Source organism: Balaenoptera ricei, chromosome 2, assembly GCF_028023285.1.
Source record: "Balaenoptera ricei isolate mBalRic1 chromosome 2, mBalRic1.hap2, whole genome shotgun sequence".
In the NCBI taxonomy this organism is placed as follows: Eukaryota; Metazoa; Chordata; class Mammalia; order Artiodactyla; family Balaenopteridae; genus Balaenoptera; species Balaenoptera ricei.
The window spans coordinates 113692959-113714839 of NC_082640.1; the positions used below are offsets into that span (position 1 = coordinate 113692959).

Consider the following 21881-nt stretch of genomic DNA (forward strand, 5'->3'; position numbering starts at 1 on the left):
GTTTAACCTTTTCTTTTGGTACCAACTAGAGAATTCTGTTAGCAATACATAGGGAAATAGGGTGATCCAGTGCAGAAATTTTTTACCCCTGGTCATCTTGTCAACTTCCACCTTTCATGCTTAATGTTAAAGTGCTGTCATTTTCTAAGGCTTTTAAAGATCATTTATGCTTCCTCAGTTCTGTAGTGCAGCGTCATTAAATACCAGGCATAATGTCCCTAACAAACAGCACTTGGAACAAAATAGCAAGCGTGCTTTGGTGACTCAGAGCTGATCAGAAATCTACTGAAATTTCATGTCTCATAGTTGCCAAATTTTCTAAAATGGTACTACAAAGCTTTGGCTAAGCAGCTCTAAAGTACTGGGGAAATGAGGAGGTGAAGGGTACAGAGGCCTGTCTTAAGGTAGGAGGGCAGAGGGGAGAGCCTTGGGAAGCCTTGAATTGGATCAAACCTTCACATGCAATTATCTGTTCCATCTCTGTCTCTAACAAACTGTGTGACCTTGGGTTTCCGGTTCCTTATCTGTCAAAAGGAAGAACTAACATATTTCTAGCTCCTCCAATCTCACAGTGTTGATGTAATGATCAAATGAGATAATGGCTGAGATAATGCTTTGGAAAGACTATCAAAGTGAGGTGTTTTACAACTGACACTTATTAAGCACTTATTAAGTGCCTTGGGAGAGACACAAAGATAAATAGGACTCAGTCCCTGCCCTGAAGAAGTTCATAATCTAAGTTCAGAAGATAAAACATACATATGAAAAGCAAACAGTACATGGCAGCAAAAAGGTGTCAAAAGAGCAGTTTAGATTATAAATACCAGAGAAACTTGAAGAAGGTACAGAACTCTTTCTGCAGGAATGGATAGGGAAGACTGAAATAAATCTTCTCTTAGCTGGGCCTGAAAGGAGAGGAAATTTGGATCATTTCGAATGGAGGAAACTTCCCAGCAAGTGGAGGCAGAGACAAGGAGTCCAAGCTGCATTCTGGGTCCAAGAGGAGACCAGACCAGGTGAAGTGAAAGACTTCACAGGCCACTTCTACTTAAGACGAGAAAGTTGAGCCTATAGACCATCCTGGCAGCTAAGACTGCAGCAGAATACCGAAAAAGGATCTTACAATTGACACCATCTGGTGTCCTTGAGCAAGAAAGAATTGCAAGAGAGGCCCTAGAATTCATTCTCTTTCTCTCTCCCCATCCCTCCCTCCCTCTCTATCTCTTTGCTCTGGATTTTTTAAAAAACAGCTTTATTGAGGTATTTTGGCATCCAATATTTAAAGTGTACTGCTCATTAAGTTTTGACATAACTATACTTCTGTGAAACCATCACCGCAATCAACATTGTGAACATAGGCATCATTCCCTAAGTGATTACTTGTGCCCCTTTGTAATTCCTCTCTCGGGCCCCTTGCAACCACTGATCTGCTTTCTGTCACTGTGGATTAGTTTGCACTTTCTAGAATTTTATATAAATGGAATCAAATAAAGATGTACTCTTTTTTGTCTGGCTTATTTTACTCAGCATAGTGAATTTTGAGTTTTATCCATGTTGTTGCTACTCTCAATAATTCATTTTTTTTCAGTTCATGTTTTTATTATTGAGAAGTGCTACAGAATCCTCTTTAAAACCTTAATTTTGGGGGGTTTGTATTTAAGGAGGTGCTTCCTCCATGACCCCAAGGTACCTATCTCAGTGCTTGGCATACAGACGCACTTATTTGTTGAAAGGATGAATTTTTGACCACCCCACAGTGCTAATACCTTATATAGTTTTGTTTGTTCCGTGGGATGCTTGGCCTTTATAGGCCTGTCTCTTCATCACTGTTGTTCATCTCACCTTCTGCTATACCATATGCACAATACAATCGCTCACTTCTTAAATGTTCTTTAATGATAAAGCCATGAACATGCTCAAGTATTCCTGAGCTAGACTCTGGTGGAGGAGGGGGTGTTAGGGGGGAGGTGGAGAAAGATAAATTAGGCATAACTCCTGTTCACAATCTAGCTCTACCTTCTTGAAGACATTGCTCTTGACTGAGTATTCAAAAAAATATTCAAAAACATATTCACATATGTTTTAACAATAATAAATGTAAATGGGAGTCTGAGAAAAAGTCTACTTAGCCTTTCAGACTTGGGCCATTCCTTTGCTGCATTGTTTAGAATTGCAGAGAAGAATGGAGATTTGCTGAGAATATTGCAGGGACTCTGCCTCCCATACCCTAGCCAGGAAACAAAACGCTGCTCCAAAGATAGAGATTTCGGGTGAGCATTTAGGATTCTACTTACCAAACTAATGGAAAGTTTTGAGTAGAATATTTTCTCCCACTGAAAATTTGGGCTTATATAACCCGTTTCAAAGCTAGGACATTAAAATAGCCATTGAATTATGGAACCATGCTTAACTAAGCAATTGTCTAGAAAAAAAATTTTTTAAAGCGATACCACTTTGGGGAATTCCCTGGTGGCCTAGTGGTTAGGATTCAGTGGTTTCACTGTGGAGGCCCGGGTTCGATCCCTGGTTGGGGAACCGTCCCACATGCCATGCAGCGTGACCAAAATACAAAAATAAATAAATAAAAATTAACAAACAAACAAACAAAGCCATACCACTTTGAAAGTACCTGAAGACAAGTAGCAGGAATATATTATGGTATTATGGACTCAGAAGCTAGTTTCAGGAATAAAAATTATTACAGGCAGTCAAGAGATTTCAGAATTATTTTCAAGGGTGTTCACTGGAAAATGAAGTTATTCAGAGCCACAACTATTGATGATTAAGCTAGAAAATTTCATGCCCATTGTAAGTACATGATTTAAGGAGAAAACAGGTGGATAAAGAAAATATGTAATCAACCTATGACATCAAATGAAAATTTTAGAACAAATGTTCATAATGTGCCACTTTTGCAAACGCTTAACCCTTTCAAGGGGCTTTCAAACCCAGCGCTGTGGCTTCAAGGGTGGCCTGACTGTTCATGGAAACTTGTTATACAAACTGGAATGAGCCTGGTTTTACTGAGAAGCTGTTGTGAGCTAGGATATAAACAAGGCCTGATAGGAAATTTTGGATCTCAAAGAAAAGCTGAGAAGTTTGGCTCAAAAAATGGGACAGATTGAAACCATTTTTAACACAGGGATATGAAACAGTTAAAGGAAATTGATTCAGAAGAAGATTCATATCATTTTGAAAAGCTAGACATGAAGCACAACGTGTTCAGTTCTTGTTATAACCGACCGAGTGTGGTGCTGTAATGCGCAAACACGTACCAGGCTGATAAAGTATTTCCCTGGGCTTTAAACTGACAATGACACTGTCTCATACTGAGCTGCATATGGAAGAGATTTTCTCCTTTAAAAATTGTGTCAGAGCCAGTGGGAGAAATAGACCTACCAAAGGGCATTTGGAGTTTCATGCTTGGGAAGAACATACACTGTAAATATTGAAACGCTTCCTATGATTAAGGTGTTATGCAAAAAAAAAAAAAAAAAAAAAAGCAAAACCTTGAGGAAGTTAGCAATTTAGTACACTTTCTATATTCCATTTACCAAAGAGAAATTTTGCCAAACTAATTTATAGTATTCAACCATGGTAGCTAAGTAGATTAAGTGTTACATCTGGGTTTCCCATGACTGGGTTGCTGTATAAAAACCCAGGCACAGATATTTCTGGAATGCATGCTTTTCTTGGGCAGCATTTCAAAACTAATTTATCGGTATTTTCAAATGATTAATAATGGGAGACTCTATGGATGGGGAGCCCTTGATCATCCAAATCAAGGGTTACTGACTCACAAGTCTATGGGAGGGCTTCCCTGGTGGCGCAGTGGTTGAGAATCCGCCTGCCAATGCAGGGGTCACGGGTTCAAGCCCTGGTCCGGGAAGATCCCACATGCTGCGGAGCAACTAAGACCGTGCACCACAACTACTGAGCCTGCGCTCTAGAGCCCGCGAGCCACAACTACTGAGCCCACGTGCCACAACTACTGAAGCCCGTGTGCCTAGAGCCCGTGCTCCACAACAAGAGAAGCCACAGCAATGAGAAGCCTGCACACTGCAACAAAGAGCAGCCCCGGCGCGCCGCAACTAGAGAAAGCCCGCGCACAGCAACGAAGACCCAACGCAGCCAAAAATAAATAAATTAATAAATAAATTTATAAAAAAAAAAAAAAGTCTATGGGAGCCAGGCAGGTAATTAATGTCTGACGGGCACAGACCAAAGAGTGGTGGAGACTGTGACAAACTAAGGAGAGAATACGTCAAGCAAAGGAGCAGCCATCACTCAGTTCTGACCAGTTGCTGCCATGTGGCAATGGAAGCCCGGGGTGACACATCTTCTGATTATTCAAAAAACCTTAGTAACCCAGCTCTTTGTATATAATATCCAGATTTTTATATGAAATCTCCTGAATTGTAAATGTTGGCAACCAGTTATTCATAATAGCTTATTATTATTACAGAGGAAGTACACATGCATCGTATAAAAACGGAAAATGTAGGCCAACAACAACAGAACATATTCCCACCACTCAGAGAACACCACTGTTAACACCTTAGTGCATATCCTTTCAGATCTTTTTTATTCATAAATATATAGACATTTTAAAAGCAAAATGATTATGGTTTTGGAACTGGTATTTTATTAATGATTTTGACCTTTCCATTTCAGTAAATTTTCACCCCATCTAATTCCCTGTTCATATTAAAACATTTCCAGTTGACCACAAACATCTTTTGTAGCAATTTGTTTAAACTAACAGGGAATCCAGGACCATGCATTGGATTATTATTGTATACCTTAAGTCTCTTTCATAGCAGTTTTGGCTTTAAAAAAAAAATCATACTGACTTGCTGAAGAGAGCTGGCCAGTTGCCCTGCAGAATGCTTCACCCCCTAGATTTGTCCAGTTGCTTCCTCCTAGTGTCCATTAGTTCGTTTCTCTATCCCAAATATTTCCTGTAAACTGTAAGTTATATCTAATACTTCTTTTGGGGTAGGGAGCAGCTAGAATATATGCTAGGTTGGGTTATGTATTTGCCTCATACCAGAACTGGCCTACTGGTAAGTGATACCAAGACTGTTTCCAGGAAATGAGTGATGACAGTCTGATCCCTCCAATATACAGTTACATTTTTGTCCTCAAGTTTGTAAACTGACAGTGTTACTTGGCGCTGTATGAATGTGCAGTTGTCTACCAATGATTTCACCTATGGTTTTTAACACCAATTAATAATCTTTGCTAGGATCAATAGTTTTATCAAAGTTCACAAAATGCCATTTTCCCAATTCTGTCATTCTTTCTACATCTATTAGCTGGCATTTTTTCCTTCTTCAACTAGGGTTCAAGTTAGTACTATAGAAAATAACTCCCGGTGGGCCAAACTCGATGCATCTGGGGACAGGATTTAGCCAGTGGGCTGCCACCTTCTGATCTACACTCTAAGCCAGACTGTTTCATCACTGTTTCATCACCTGTACCCTGCGCATTAGGTCTCGTTTGTAACACTCAATTTCTTTGCATTTGTTGACATGTTGCTTGTAATCTTCTCACCGCATTTTATGTGTGTATTTATCTCCCTGGCTGGACTGTGGCCTCCTCAAGGACAGGGACTCCCCTGCAGTATATTTCCTTTGTTTCCCCTAATGTGCTCTTAAAGGTACTATGGTGATTGCTAATCCTAATTAACAAAAAAGCACTAATAAGAACCAAAAGTTTTCATTATTATCTCTTGTGTTCCCTGGCTTTCCCACTAAAACTTGCCCTAATTATCTGTCATAGTGAAGCACTTGTCTCATTTACAGTTTACTGATGCCCTGGGAGTCCCTGGGTGGGGGTAGTGGGGAGGGAAGAGGGGAAATAAGCTCTTTATTAGTCTTCAGAAGTTGGAAAGTCATTTTCCAGCTGTGTGACCTTGGGTAAGTCCCATCATCACTCAGAGTTTCTATTTCTTCATTCAGTAAAATGAGGTGACGGGGATATCTCTAAACGCACACCTCGCTTGGCTGTAACTCTCTAGGGTACACGCCTAACCAGTACCTTTTAGTAGATGTTCCTCCTAACCCACCTCTCCCTGCTCCCTTCACATGGGTCAATACTATCCTTTCTAAGAGGATAGTAGCTGAAATAATACCCACAGTGGACAGAATTTGCCTCTGACGACTTCCCGACCATCACAGTTAGACCAGTCTAATCTATATGTGCCAGGAATAGTCTGCTCAGATTTCCAAGGTCAAACCTTAGGACCTCCTTCCCAACGAGGGCCAAGCGTGGACAACAGGGCCCTCCACAAGCAATTGACACAGCAGAGGCCCAGCCTTAGGTCTTCCTTGCTGCAAGGGAGGAGAGGATGGAGAGGATTGAGACTGGTTAGACCCTTGCCCTTCTTGTGGAGTCCTGCCTTTAGGGTTCTGAATGCCCCTAGGCCAGCTCTGGGGTATGGGTCCTTCTAAAAAAGAAAAAAAAAGAAATAAAAATGCTTCAACTCACTGCTTCTTCCCAATCCTTTTCTCGCAGTCCTGTTAGTCTCTTTTTATTCCCCCCTTTTTATTCCCTTCCATCTAGGTACAGTCTCAGGGACCTCATCCAAATGGCTTTCTGTGCCCTGAAACAGCTTTCTCTTATGTCCTTCTTGACTGAGGATGGTCTCCAGCCTGATTATAAATGGAGTCTTACCATTTCCGTGGCCTTGAGAGCTCCAGGGGGAAGGGGAAGCAGTCGAGTCTCTAAGAAGTAAGGCAGAGAACCCGCACCAGCCGACTTATTCACAAACCCCATTCGGGCCTGTAGCAAACAGGGCTGGCCAGAGCAAATAGCTCAAGTCTGCTGTGAAAGCCTGACCCCTGTCCGTGACTCTCATCTAAAGAGAAACAAAACGGATCCATAATTCTTCCATTTCCCCTTTCGCCGTCTCAGGCCTATTGGCTGTTGATGAAAATCAGGTGGCAAATTGGCCAAACAAGGTCCACCTGTTGCTGTATCCTTGGCAGCATCCCATGAATCTTTCAATACCAACGGGAAATAGTAAGTAGAACTGCTAAGGATGAGCAATCTCCCCGTGAACAGGAAGAAGGGAAGCTCTTGAGATGTGGGGTACACTTGGAACTTGCCAGCGATGCCATGCAGCAGCTGGGTCTTCTCCTATGCCATGGCCTGCCTTCCCTGGGCCCGTCTTCATCAGATATTAGCACTTGTTTTTCCTCAGGAAGGAGAAAGTAGCCCCAGTGGCAAGGACAGAGTCTTGGGGACCCCTCAGGGTTAGGACAGATGAGCACAGACCTAGAAAGGAATCAGCCAGTCAGTGGCAGAGGGAGGCCAAAACCACAGTAAGAAACAAAGGGTCAGAGTGACAGAGTGGACAAGACCCCCAAGAGTAAAAAAACTGAAGGGATGGATGTAAGGCTACAAGTGCTTTTCTGCATTTCCCAGACCTGGAGCAGCCTGGTGAGAGATTTTCCCAGTCACAGAGCCTTTGTATTCACTTATTTAATAACAATAGTTCAGAAGAAGCAATCCCAGCTGTAGAACACGTTATTTTGTTTCAGAACATTACCCTGCCCCCAAAAAAAAGTACATTTCCTCCGCTCTGGCACTCCATGGTGTGAATCTGATCTCTTACTTTCACTCAGAGGCCTCTTTTTTTTTTTTTTTTAATCCATTAATTAATTAATTTTTGGCTGTGTTGGGTCTTCGTTTCTGTGCGAGGGCTTTCTCTAGTTGCGGCAAGCGGGGGCCACTCTTCATCGCGGTGCGCGGGCCTCTCACTATCGCGGCCTCTCTTGTTGCGGAGCACAAGCTCCAGACGCGCAGGCTCAGTAGTTGTGGCTCACGGGCCTAGTTGCTCCGCGGCATGTGGGATCTTCCCAGACCAGGGCTCGAACCCGTGTCCCGTGCATTAGCAGGCAGATTCCCAACCACTGCGCCACCAGGGAAGCCCATCAGAGGCCTCTTTTATGCAATTCCCAGGTTGGCTGGCAAAGTCATCTTAGAATCATCCCTAAATGTGGAATTTCTGTTCTCAAGAGTCATTTCCAATATGAAACTCTAAGTGGTGGAGAATAAAGACTAAGGATCAAAGGTTATCAGACTAATTTGCCTAAAACCAATTCACCTAGAGACAGTTTCAAATAAGTATTTATCAAATCTGCAGCATTTCAAAAAGATTTCGCAGATTCACCCTTTCACTTTTCATTGCTGTTGTCTGTACACCTTTGTTAGTCAACTGAGTATGCCACATGCCTGTTTATTTGAGACTCTATTGGCCTTTTAACAGCAGGAATGTAGTAGACAGACCAAGGCATCAAAATCATATTGAGCTCTGTTACAGTTTTCAAAGCGTCTAATTTGGAAAAGAATATTGGATTAAGAAACACAAAAAATGATACACAAAATGTCTGTACCAATTCTATTTATTGCTGGAAACTTTAAAAAAAAAAGTTTGAAAAGTAGGTAACAGAAAAAGATATCCATAAAGGTAGGAAGCAATCTCATCATTTACAAAGTGCTGCAAATTTGATAAATTTATGCTGCTGATAACTCAGGGGTACTCTTAGATGAAAAGATATAAATCCTTGAAATACCCAAGCGTGACAAAAAAGAACAGAACAACTAAATGGCTATAAAAATATCCAAAAGGGAACTCAGCTTTTGGTAAACTGGTCATCAAGTGAACTTTAAGTAAACAAGTTGTTAGTGGATTGGTTTTAAGAGATCTAGCCAAACTGATCAGAACCAAGTGAAAGTGTTTTGTCTCTCTGGCTCCTGGAACCTCACAGTTTGGGAGCTGTGGTGGATATAACTCTGGTTTCCTCTGTGAGGCAGCAGGTCTGGAGAGCTGAACTACTACTAATGAACCAAGTGTAAGAGTCCCCTGACGAGAGAGAGAGAGAGAGAGAGAGAGAGTGTGTGTGTGTGTGCCCGTGTGCACACAAATGTATACTAGAGATACAGACTAGAATCAGACCTTTAGAAAATACTGGAACCCGCCTGTGTGTGTGCCTGTTATGTGCTACAGCACAGGCTGCACACCTGGAAAGGCCAGTCACCCACATCATGGCAACTGGAGGGCTCCACCTCCACAATCCACTTGGAATGTCTTGATCTTTGGTCTCTGGCCCTTGGGGCCCTCCCTAGAGGACTCTTCTGCCAGGGCTACAGAGTGCCTTCCTTTTCTTGACTGGCCTCAGAGGGGCCCACTGGCCAGAGAAATTTGTCAATGGTGGTGACGGCAGCAGCAGTGACTGCATCTCAGATATACTGGGTTGGCCAAAAAGTTCGTTTGATGTTTTCCGTAAGATGGCTCTAGTAGCGCTTAGTTGTCTTTAACTTCATTTGAAACAATTTTGTTAGATTGTATTGTGACAGCTATCATATCAGTGTGCATTTTAAAAAAAACTTATAAAAATTGGTGTATTTTTGTGTAGCCATTTTAATATTGAAGATGGAAGAAAAAAGGAGCATTTTCGGCATATTATGCTTTATTATTTCAAGGAAGGTAAAAACACAACTGAAACGCAAAATAAGATTTGTGCAGTGTATGGAGAAGGTGCTGTGACTGATCGAACGTGTCAAAAGTGGTTTGCGAAGTTTCGTGCTGGAGATTTCTCGCTGGACGATGCTCCATGGTTGGGTAGACCAGTTGAAGTTGATAACAATCAAATCAAGACATTAACTGAGAACAATCAATGAGGGAGACAGCTGACATACTCAAAATATCCAGATCAAGCGCTGAAAATCATTTGCACCAGCTTGGTTGTGTTAATTGCTTTGATGTTTGGGTTCCACCTAAGTTAAGCGAAAAAAAAACGTTCTTGACCATATTTCCGCATGCGATTCTCTACTGAAATGTAACAAAAACGTTCCGTTTTTAAAACAAATTGTGATGGGTGATGAAAAGTGGATACTGTACAATAACGCGGAATGGAAGAGATCGTGGGGCGAGCGAAATGAACTACCACCAACCACACCAAAGCCCGGACTTTATCCAAAGAAGGTGATGTTGTGCATACGGTGGGATTGGAAGGGAGTCCTTTACTATGAGCTCCTTCCAGAAAACCAAATGATTAATTCCAACAAGTACTGCTCCCAATTAGACCAACTGAAAGCAGCACTCGATGGAAAGCATCCGGAATCAGTCAACAGAAAATGCATAATCGTCCATCAGGATAACGCAAGACCGCATGTTTCTTTGATGACCAGGCAAGAACTGTTACAGCTTGGCTGGGAAGTTCTGATTCATCCGCTGTATTCACCAGACATTGCACCTTCGGATTTCCATTTATTTCGGTCTTTACAAAATTTTCTTAATGGAAAAAATTTCAATTCCCTGGAAGACTGTAAAAGGCACCTGGAACAGTTCTTTGCTCAAAAAGAGAGTTTTGGGAAGATGGAATTATGAAGTTGCCTGAAAAATGGTAGAAAGTAGTGGAACAAAACAGTGACTACACTGTCCAACAAAGTTCTTGGTGAAAATGAAAAATGTGTCCTTTATTTTTACTTAAAAACCGAAGGAACTTTTTGGCCAACCCAATAATTGGCAGGGGGCTGTCGGGCATTGAGCCGCTGCATGTGACAGCCGTGGCAGAGCAAGTGCCCATCCAGAGGGAAGCAGCAGCAGCCTTCCTCGTCACTCAGCTGCATCCGGCAGTCCTAGGGAAGAAGGACACCTAGTTTACCTCAGCCCAGGCACCGGGGACATCGTGGAAGTCGGCCCTGCTGGGCACTAGACTCCCAGTGACTGGGAAAAAGGGGGCGGGGCTGGAGGGGGATGAACTCCCAGAAGAGAAACCTGAGAAAATACCTCAGCTGGACGCCAGGTGTCGCTGCTACAGCAGAAATAATGAGACAGGCTCCCATTTCCAGCTGTTACCAGGAGTCCCTAGTTTTAGGAGTCTTGACTCTGGGGAAGCCAGATTTAGAAAGGACTAAACGACCACACCCAGAGAGAGTGGCTGAAGGACGCGAAAGAGACTGGAGATGGGTCAGAGCACCTTCCTGGTTTCCCGTATCCTAGACCTCTCCTACAGACTCTGGCAGTTCTAGGACTTCACTCCCCCAGCCCCCTTCTAGCTCTCGTCTGGGATCCCGGGCACCCAACACTCACCTCGCAGTGGTAGCACTCAAAGTGATAATCTCGGTCCATGGATATCACCCTCACAATGTCCTCACAGCCCTGAAATAATGCACACCCCCATGGGCATGAGAGCAGCACGATAACCCCAACTCTCCCCTCCCCCACCAGCCCCCCTTCCAACGGGAAGATCATACAGAGGCCTCCAGAGCCTCTCTGCCACGGTCTGCAGCTTTGAGGTGGCCTCTGCAAACCCTGTGGGAACCTTCCCCCTCTCCTTCCTTGGCACTGCCTCCAGGAAGGCATGTCCCCTCGTGGAGCCTCGCCTCTGTCCAGGGGCTCAGGCCTTACAGAGGGAAAGGAAAGGGGCAGGCTGCATCAGTAACGTAAGCTAAGCCGGGGACGAGGAGACCCAATAGGGCCTGGTTCCTCGTGGGCTTTTGGCTTCTCTCCCTTGGCACACACAGCGTAAATCATTTCTGACCCCTTCCTACCAGCCCTGAGGATTCTTCCCACCTTTTTCCAGCCCCTACATCTGGGGGCTGGTGACCTTGACTTCAAAGAAAGTCTCCTTCTCTGGACTGGGAGAAAAGAGATGGAGCCTGGGTCCAGCAAGGCTGTCAAACAAGTCCAGGCCCGGATGTTGGGGTCAGGGTGATGACCCAGAGAGCAGAGTCACACGGGAATCTTCGCGGAGTACATTCCTCAGCACCACTGCCTCCCAGGGGAGGCCAGGCGGCATGTCCCCAGTCCCTCCCCAGGGGCAGCAGCACTGGCTGCCCTGCAGGAGAACACAGACATACTGACCTCTGAGGGGAGGATGGGTTGGCCACAGGCCGCACACTTAGGAGCGTAATTCCTGAAAGAGAGAGGACAGAGGGGAGCTGAGGTGGGGGGAATCCCTGAACCCAGGTCCACACCACACCCTGGGCGGGGCACTCACTTGTGGTAGTCTGTGACACAGTACACCTGGTTGGAGAAGTCCACAGTGAAGGGGATGCCGTCCAGGCACTTGTTGCAAACGATGCATCGGAAGCAGCCGGGGTGATAGGACTTTCCCATTGCCTGGAGGATCTGGCTCGGGGGGCGGGAGGAGAATCAGTCTCTGCTCTCCAGCTACCGAAGACGTTCCCTGCTGCTCCCACTAACCTCATCTGAGCCCCTGCTCTCGTCCTAGAACAATGCTGTGTAATCTGGGAGGACCAAAGAGTCTTAAAATGGAGGCAGAAACCCTGAAAAAGGTCTTAGGGAGCCTCCACGCCAGTGTTTCTCAGCCTTGGCTGCATATCAGGGTCACCCAGGGAGGTTTTTAAGCCCATCAAGGCCTGGGTCCCACCCAGAAGTATTCACCACAGTCTCTGGTGATGACCCAGCATTGGTATTTTCTTGACTTCTTCCCAGGTGATCTGCTAGGCTGCCAGGGCTGTGAACCACTGATCCAACCCAACTTCTCCTTACAGAAAAGAAAACTGAGCTTCAACTGATCCCAACCAGTAGCAGAAAGGGGATTAAGCCTCAGGACCCCACGCTGCTGGCTCAGGTGGAGGGCCGGGCTGTGCCTGCAGAGTTAGGGAGTTAGAGATCACAGGAGCCTGGGGTGGCAGGCTGAGGAGTCCAGACTTGATCCCATAGGCAAAGAGAAACCACTGTAAACAGTGGTTCTCGGGAAGAATGGGATGCAAGTAGTTGCTGATAGGTTTCCTCCCCCCACCTTTTCTCAGTATGCATTTAGTTCCTGATTCCACCCCTCGGCCCCTCAGCCTCACAGTCTCAGCTGAAGACACTGTGCTTACCTTCTCCAGAATCAGGTGACCACAGACACAGCATTTCTCAGCTGCCTCCTGAAACCCTGAAAACTAGGAGGAGAAGACCAAGGGAGGATGTTACGGGCTGAGAATGACCTGATGGGTGGAACCCCAGTGGGCCACAGAGAAAGGGGTGGGAGCCAATTCCAGGCCCAGGGGACCCCTCACTCACCAGATAATCTTCCTCACAATACACAGAGCCGTTGACGCTGTAGAAAGCCTTGCAGCGCAAAGTTCGCCCTAGAAGCAGTAGACAAGGGGCTGGAGCCTCTCCCAGGGTCCAGGCACAGGGCATCCCCGCCATGGGGTAACTGCTCTCCGGTGTTTCATGATGCGTTTAAATCTGGATTTCAGTGCTTGTCCGCCTAACTGCTGTCTGTCCCGTCTCCCCACACAAATACCCCATCTGATGCAATTCCAATTTGTTTGGTCTCACTCCTGCCAAGTCCCCACTCCTTTGCTTGCTGCTCTTCCAGCTCCTGCCCCCTCAACAGTTTTCTGTGACCCTGCTTTAAAGGGGTGCCGCCTTCTCCAGTGCCTGTGCTTGCTCGGGGAGCCACCTGGGAAAGCAAAGCCAACCACAGGCTGGGGGACAAGGTCAAGGAACTCTGAACACGGGGCCCTACAATGCGCTCAGAGACAATCACACTGTCATGGACTTTGCCCTCTGGGACCTTTCAACCCAGGAGCTTCTGCACAGCTCTCCTGTTCTCCTAGCCCTGTCTGTCTCCCAGGGACAGGCTCCGTGGAGGTCAGGACACACTGGAACTACTGCTGGGGACAAAGTGCTTTGTTTGGGAGCAAAGTCGGTCCCCTTTCCTGCTGCACTAGGCTGCTTCCCCAAGCTTAGAGGGACCCAGAGTCTCCGGGGTCAGCAGCAGCCCAGGATCTTCTGCAAGCAGACAAGGCAGGACCGCTCCCCGTGAAACCAACACCCAGGAACTGCTCCAGGGTGTCTAAATTATCAGGGATGAGGAGGAATGAGAATTGGCAAGTTTCCTACCTCTGCCCTCTTCTCATCAAAATCTCCACTTCCAGCTCTGCCCAGTGGTTTAGAAAAGTTGACTTAGAAACTTATGAGACACAAGGGAGTAGAGAGAGGGAAAGAGACATTCCCAAAAGAGGCTCTATAAACAGAAGGACAAACAGATAGATGAACCTAAAGGGAGCCAGGCAGGGGCTGGGAGTGGCTGGAGTCAGACAGGCAGAGATAGGAAGTTAAAGGTCCAGCAAAGGAATCAGAGTGGGTAAGCAGGGGGGCCGGGTAATGAGGGAGGTGAGGGAAAGGCTGGGGAGTTGAGGCCGCTGGGAGCACCCCCTGCTCCAGGCGGGCCTCCTGAGCTAACAGCAGCGGGCATTCCTGGAGCGTGATGTCATCAGCTTGGCATGGCCCAGTGGCCTGCACTCCAGCGAGGTGGCTGAACTCTGACCAGCCGAGAGAAAACCCCCCTCTCCACTCCCCCACAGCTCCCCGCTCCCTCAGCCCACCCCACCCTTCCCACATTCCAGTCTTTCACTGTCGCCCCAGGCAACTCGGCTGCCCAAGACCAAGCCCCTCCAAGGAGAGGCTGGAGGGCTGGGAGGGAGTCCAGGCTGGGCAAGCAGGAAGGCAGAAAAAAGAGGGAGGAATAGAGCGGAGGAAAGAGGCTCAGCAGAGGGAGGGCTGACCTCAGCAAGCTGACCCGACATGGGGGCGGGCGGGAGAGAGCCAGGTAGAGCACAGAGAAGGGAAGCAAGAGAGAAGGTGGGGGCCAGACCAGCAAATGGAGAAGCACAAGCCCTGCTTTCCCTAGGCACTCATGAGTGTGTATGTGCGGAGAGTGCTTGAGGCCTCAGGCCCTGGTCCAGAAGGTCTGGGGGCTGCACTCACCACAGGAGCAGCAGACAAAGCACTGGGTATGGTAGAGGCTGTCCAGAGCCTGGCAGGCGTTGCTCTGCCCGTAGATGCCTTTGTTGCACTTGATACAGGTGCCTGAGAGGAGAGAAGAGGTTGTCAGCATCAGAGCGCACTCCCCCAGCTCAAAACCAGGGATTCCTCATCTTTCCTGATGGCAGAGGACCACCAGTCACAGCCTCCTTTTGACGGGCTCCCTTTTGGGAAGAGAGTTAATGGGATGCAGCAAGGTCTTGGCTGGGCAGACTTATTCTTGTTTACTGATTAATCAACAGACATTTTCTGAACATCTATTTAGTGCCTCGCAACAATATTATGCCCAATACTGTGGAAAATTGGAGAAACTCAAAGATATGGTCCCTGGACTTCAGACGCTTGGTTTCTGTTGGGGAGAAAAGACTAATCAGGCAACATACGATCCCCGTTGCACTGTGTGGGACAGTCAGAGATGTGAGTCCATAAGGGCCCAGCAGCAGGCTGGAAAAAACTTCCTAGTGAAAGCACGCCAGGTCCAGAAAGCCTCTCCAGGACCTCGGCTTCCCCATCTGTCAAATGAACGGCCATTCAGCTACAGAATGACTTCTGCTCTGTACCTCTAGGCTTCCAAAGATGGAAAGAAGGATCTGGCTCAGCAGAGGGCCCTGTGCAGAGGGGACCATGTGAGTGTGACTCCTCTGGGGAGGTGGCTGCTGAGAATGCAGGGTGTGTTCCAAGGATTGAGGGTTGCAGAGGAAGGGGGGGAAGGGTGGCAGAACCCCTAATGTCTGCCTGTCATCTTCTATCATAGGAGGAACAGAGCCAAACTGCTCTTCTCTGACATCTCCCCTAAAATACATAACACCTGGCTCTGGCACCCGCCTTTCCTGGGTGTGTTCTTCCCTCCTTCCACTCCCCAATTCCAGGCCCATGAGTGAGGGCTAGGGCCTGTCTTTGGGGAACAGATCCCAACGGGCCCGCCTCACCCCGCCCCACCTTTCCCCCTCGGCACACTGCCACACTCCTTGCCTGTTGGGGCCCATCCAGTCTTTGCCCAGGGGCTTGGGAGCCCGTGCAGCAGCTGCAGCGACTGATGGGCCCAGGCCTGTCCTGCTCCCACCCTCTGGCAGCTGGGCAAGGCTGTAGCCAAGGAAGAGGGCCCCTACTAGGGGCAGGAGTAGGAGGGTACAGTCAGGCTGGGGGTTCTGTCAGAGGAGGCAACCTGACCCCTAGGGAGAGAAGCACGCCTCCCCCCCCACCGGGGTCAAAATTCGGCTTCCCCAGGGGAGGGGAACTCTGCCCCAAGATTGCCATGCCAGGGGGCCCTGTCAGAGCCATTGCTCTGGGAAGCCTTGGACATTACGGGAAGACAAGAGCCAACTGCTCAGGCATGTCCGCCTCACCTCCTCTAACCCAGCATATCCACTCCTAGGTTCTTCCTGCCATTTTACTGCACTCTCTCCCAGCTCCTTTCTTCCTTCTGGTTCTGATGGCTTAGCCGAGGAGACTTCTCTCCACCCATCAGCCACTTCTCCCCCGCCTCAAAAGGAAACTGCTAAAAGGATCCTGTCACTTAGCCTCCCTTGACCAAAGCATCATCTGCTCTGGGTTTTCCTCTCTCAGGTGGGGGTGGGGTGGGGGGGAAATGGGGGGAGATTGGAGTTGAACCAGCCTGCAGCCCTGCTACCTCTGAACCTCCTTCCCAACCTTCCTTCCCTGGCTGGGTTCCTCTCTCTATTTACATTTCTAGCCACAGAGTTCTAGAGCATGGGGTCCGGGGCAGGAACACGGATGGTGAGAAAGGTGAGAAGATGCTGGGAACACTGAAGAGGCCCACAGACCTAGGGGCGGGCCCTCCACTTCTTTCTGTACTTCCTATCACAATCAGATTAGCATTTTTTTATATAGTGAAGTGGTGCCTGTGGGTCTCGGCTAAAAGATCGTTCAAGACACCAATATCCCCCCCCATAGCCGAGACATATAATCAATTAACACTTCTTGAAGGTAACTGCGTCCGGGAGAGAGGCGGCGACCAGGTTTCTTTAGCAGGAGGAAATAAGGGGCTATTTCGTGCCTGAATTCTGAGCAGGCTATGGCCAGAACTGAAGCCCGGGTTATTTCTGGCAGCTATACACGGTCGCCATCCATCCAGGGGTGATGTTGTACCGGTGGTCAAGGCTTCTGCCCTGACTTCCGGAGGATGGGGAAAACAGAAGCTGACACCACCGGGTCTCGGCTTAAATGCCCACCCACGCACGGAGCCAGCAGGACTGGGGCCAGACAGCAGTAGGGTCCCTGCTTTCCGTCCCAGGGCTTTCTTCCTCCCCCCGGGCTCCATTTCCCCGACCGCGGCCACAGCTCCGCGCGTGTTAGGAAGCAGCTCCCCCACCCCCTGCACCCCACCTCCGCCCAGTGCCGCGCGGCCGGCCCCGCCCGCGGGCACCTGGAGCGCCCGGGCAGGAGCCGGCACGCACGCGGCCCACCCGCCCCGCCCCCCCACCCGCGCATTCCCCGAATTCCTGCGGGCGGAGCCTGGGCCCGGCTGGGGGCGCGGCGCGCAGGAGCCTGCAGGGGCAACGCCGCCGAGGGGGGAGCAAGATGGGGGGATGCTCTCCCAGCCCCACTTGGTTCCCCTCAACAAGGCCTCCTACCGCGAAAAACCCAGGCTCTAAAGCTGAGGAACTGGGATTCACGAGATCATCAGGGGGGTTGAATTTAGCAGGAATAAGGTGCCCGTGGTCCATCTGAAACCCAGTGGGAAGGGGAAATTCCTCTTGCCTCTTTTCCCCCGCGTCTCTGCCTCCGACTTCCCAGCGCCCGCCGCCGGGGCAGTGGGGAACCGAATGCGGTGACGGGTCTCTTCCCGTCCCTAACCACTTCTCTCACTCACCAAAGTAGTCCTCTCTGGACTCCGGCTCCCGCATCCGGGCCCGGGCGGCCTCTGGAACGAACGCACCTGGCGGCTCCTCGAGACCTGACGGCTCAATCCCCGAGGGTTCCCCGCGGGCGCCGGCTTCTCGCCCACCTGTGCCCACCGTCAGGCGCAGCAACGCTGTTAGTTCATCTTGGTATCGGGCGCCCGCGGCGCAGTCCCCGTAGCCAGTCACCGAGTGTCGTCCGGGTTGCGCCCCTCGTCTCTCCAAGGGCCCTGCCGCTCCCACTCCGGCCCCGGCTAGAGCTCCCGGGCTGCCCAGGGCTGGGGGATACGAGTGGCGGCTTTCCTGGCAGCCGAACCCCGCGGGCCGATGAGCGCACAGTCGGTCCAGGGCAGCGTGGAGCTCGGGGTAGGCGGACGGCACCCCTCCAGAGGAATAGCCCGCCGGAACCCCGGCCAGAGGTGGGCCAAACAGGCATGGCCCGGCGGGCAGGGGGCTGCCGTGGCGCTGGTCGTAGCCCATGCTGATGCCGCTGGTACGGTTGCTGCAGGGTCGGCTACCTCCGGCTCCACCAGCCCCCGCCCCGTCCAGCAGCAGACTGCCCCGGGGGCTGGACGGCTTGCTCGCGTCGCTGGCTGAGCTACTGGCGAAACTGGAGCGGGGGCTTAGGGCTGGGGCCGTCTCCAGCCGAAAGTCGGGGGGCAATGACTGAGGTAGAGGCAAGGCCCGGGTGGAAGGCGGTCCCCCGGGAAAGGAGCCTTCGTAGCGCGGCGCCTCAAAGGAGCCGCGAGGGTTCCGCTCAGCGTCCAGGGGGCCTTGCTCCCGGGCTGGCTCCAACGGCTCATCCCCAGGTCCCCCAGTAGCTCCACGGGGCCCTGATTTCCTAGGTCCCCCCAACCCACTCAGGCGCCCCTTGCCCGGCCCGGGGGTCCCATCAGACCCAGACCTGCTAGATTCACCCTTTCTGCGGCCGAACTTGGCGCTGCCGGAGTCCGAGAGTCTTAACTTCTCCAGCAGGCGACTGGCTTTCTCCCCTAACCGCTCCATGCCCTCGGGCCTGGGGCCTCCAGCCCCCTCCCCGCCCGGCACCCTGCAGCGTCTCGGCGGCCGCCTCTCTTTCCCTGCGGCCGGACTTCGCTTCCCCAGGGGCACAGGATAGGCACAGGGGTTTAGCGGGCGCCCCGGATGCCCGGCGCCAAGAATCCCGCAGCATCCCCCAGCGAGAGGGGTTGCGTCCCCCCGCGCATCAGGGGTTAAGCGGGGCTAGAAGTGCCTACGGCCGCGGCTGTCCGGTCCGCAGGTCTATCTGTTCACGCGTCGACTCGCCCGGCAGCCCCACTCTCCCAGGCCCCCGCCCCCCTCGCTCACACACTCAGCACCGACTCAACTTCTCTCCCAAACTTTTGTCTGCCTGGCCGGATCTACTTTCCTGGAGGGGCGGAGCGCCGTGTGCGAGACGAACGGGGGTGTCGGCGCAGGAATCTGGTGCGTCGGAAAGGGGGGGGGGCGGGTGTTGGTGCTAAGTGTCCTGGAGCTGGAGATCCGCCGACTGGAGGCGAAAGGAGGGCGAGGGGCAGTGGGGACAGTTGGTACTACATCAGTCAAGAATTGGGACATGAAAAAGTGGGGGAGGGGGAGGGGAACTCTTTGTTTGCAGTTGGAATGCGCGGAGGGGCACGGTGGAATGTCGCGGTCCAGAACGGGGCGACGCGAGGCATGTTGTGCGCAAGCACCGTGACTTTGTTTCTAGTGTGGGGACTGTGGGAGAGATGAGAAGGGACTGATACAGAAGTAGTGAGACAGGGAGAGAGAAGAAAGGTAGATACATAAAGAGGTTCAGAGACGCATAAGAGCCCAGAAAGGCGAGGAAGCCCTTATAGAGAGGTGGTGGAAGACAGGTATGGAAAGAAAGGAGAGCCGGACCAAAGGGGATCGTGGGTGGTGCGGAGACGGAAGGCTGAACAGACCAAGAGAAAGACAAATTTGTTCAGGTCCAGAGAGAATGAGAGACAAACAGATAAGCTGCAATAAAAAGACAACTTTCTGAACCCAAAACTCTGTAACGGGAGGGAGGGAGCTTTAGTGTGTATATAAAAGGAGAGAGGAAAAGGCTTGGGACTAATCTTTACCTTCAGGGTAGGACAGATAGAGGGATAGATAGACACCCCCTGGTGTTGGGAAATGAGATTTTTAGCAAATATTTCAGGTGACTGGGGATAGAAGGCCCGGTTTTAGAGCTAGCGAACGCCTCGCCCTTGGTTGGCCCACAGTAGTTGGTGATAAAGAATAAGTACTAACTTAAAAGGGAGAAAAAGAAAATGTCATTTAGAGGAGATAGCAAGTGAAAATGATCAAGGTGGAAAAGGAAAAGAGGCTGATCGTGGCCATACTAGAAGGATCAAGAATAAGGAAAAGAGGAAGCCATGGCTGAAGCTGAACATGCCTAATTAAATATCAGCCAACTGATTTTGCCCAGACTAGCACATGGCAGGGGAGAGGGGAATGGAGAAAGAAATGACTCCTTTGTATTTAGATAGTAAATTCGTATGAAAATTATACGCAAACAAATCATGCATATTATTTTCATCTCAACATTTTGAACACCTTTTATAATTTTAGTGTAGCCTTAGGGAATGGGGGAGGAAAGGAGGTTAATATCTTTGGGGAAATTAATTTGGCACAAACTATTTGGCTTCTCTGTCCTAGCTGCATTGTCTCCCTGACCTCATCTCTCCTGAGAATCAGCCTCTCTGTTTCCCAGGTCAGGCCTACAGCTTTTCCCTGATCCAGAGGAGAGTTTACTCTCAGATTGGAAGCAGGGAGGACTGAGAGCATTAGTAACCAAGGGGAGCTATCAGGTTGCATCCAGAACCTGCTGTGAGCTATGTCTTCAGAATCAACCATAATGTTCTCCCTCCTTTCCTGTTTCCACATGGGGAAGGAGAACTCGGATTCTTCCTTCCAATTACTTACATCCTCTAATATTTGGGAACTTTGCTCCTTTGGGGTTAAAGTGGGAGAGTAAATCTTCTGAAAAGTTGAGATGCTGTTAAAGGAGGCGCATCCAGGAGTTGGTAGTGGCAGCAATGGGCACAGTTGGGATCAACAACCTGTGTTTTCAGGGGATTAACAGGAAGGAGACGAAAGTGAAGGGGGTGTGGTGCACTGACAGCGCATGCTCCAGTAGTGCTCACGCCCTCTGGGTAGCCACTCCATAGTCTGAACTGGAGCTGGGAGCTCCACAGGCCCTATTCTCCATTCCCAGGACCTTAATTAGCCTCTGTGTACACAGGTGACTCCCAAATCCATATTTCTAGCCCAGACATTCTTGGACTTAAAAACTCAGCTGACGAATAGCATCTCCACTTGGTTGTCTCAAAGGCACACAACACCCTGACCTCACCTTCCCTGCCTCCCAAAACTGGCTCCTCCAGCATTTCCTGAGTAAATGGCATCATTAACCACTTAGCTACTTAAGCCAGAAACCTGAACATCAACCCTATGTCCTCCTCCCTTAACCTCAAATCCAAGCAAGTCCTATCAGCAAGTCCTATCAATTCTGCTTCCAAAATATCTTTCAAATCTGTCCTTCCCTCATCATCACCACTACATTTATATATATATATATATATATATATATATATATATATATCAGGCCACCATCTTTTCTCTCCTGGACCACTGCAAAAGTCTCCCTGCCAAGGCTTTCTCCCTCTCATCCATCTTGAACCCTGAGGTCAAGTGATTCTTCAAAAACACAAAACTGATCATCTTATTTCCCTGTTTAAAACCTGTCAGCGATTTCTCACTGTCCTTTAACTAAGTCTATACTCTTTAAGGTATTTTACAGAGTCTGTCTATCTCTCCAGCCTCTTCTCTCAGCAACATCCCTTCCCCAAATGGTTCTGCAGTAGAACTGCACCTTGTCTGTGCTCTCTCTTGCCTCTGGACTTTTGTACTTGCTATTCCCTAGGTTTGGAACACTCTCTTGGCTTCCCCTTCCCTCCTGGTTAACTTCTCCCCGTCTTTCAAGCATCAGTTTAAACACTCTCCGCGAAGCCTTTTCAGACCGCCAGAGTAAGTTAGTTACCCCTGTGGTACATAGCCATGGTAGCTACCTTCCCCCATCATCACACTTATCACAGTTCATTTCATTGCCTACTTAAATGCCTGGCTTCCTGACTAGACAATAAAACTTCTGATCAGTATCTAGCCTGTTCAACAGTTTATCCATAGCACCTAGCACAGTACCTGACACC

General features: G+C 49.3%; 1 protein-coding gene across 2 annotated transcripts; it reads right to left on the reverse strand.

The window, feature by feature from the left end:
• Window positions 1–9461: 9461 nt before the first annotated feature.
• AJUBA (ajuba LIM protein) lies at window positions 9462–19033 on the reverse strand. 2 transcript variants are annotated; one of them, XR_009500880.1, is made up of 9 exons: window positions 17637–19033; window positions 14747–14848; window positions 13049–13116; window positions 12865–12927; window positions 12015–12145; window positions 11879–11930; window positions 11105–11173; window positions 10802–10900; window positions 10565–10650 (listed from the first exon to the last, which is right to left on the reverse strand). XR_009500880.1 is itself a non-coding variant. In XM_059913853.1 (8 exons), the coding sequence occupies exons 1-8, from the start codon at window positions 18667–18669 to the stop codon at window positions 10495–10497; spliced, it is 1674 nt and encodes a 557-aa protein (XP_059769836.1). In that variant the 5' UTR covers window positions 18670–19031; the 3' UTR covers window positions 9462–10494. The 2 variants fall into 2 exon arrangements, 1 of the variants encoding a protein (XP_059769836.1); XM_059913853.1 differs by lacking the exon at window positions 10802–10900 and having other exon boundaries at window positions 9462–10650; window positions 17637–19031.
• Between the last annotated feature and the right edge of the window lie 2848 nt (window positions 19034–21881).

Coding starts and splice junctions, on each gene's coding strand:
- AJUBA (XM_059913853.1), bottom strand. CDS start 18,669: ATGGAGCGGTTAGGGGAGAAAGCCAGTCGCCTGCTGGAGAAGTTAAGA. Junction 13,117..14,746: donor CTTTGTCTGCTGCTCCTGTG/GTGAGTGCAGCC, acceptor TACTGCTTCTAG/GGCGAACTTTGCGCTGCAAG. Junction 11,931..12,014: donor TGTGTCACAGACTACCACAA/GTGAGTGCCCCG, acceptor TCTCTCTTTCAG/GAATTACGCTCCTAAGTGTG.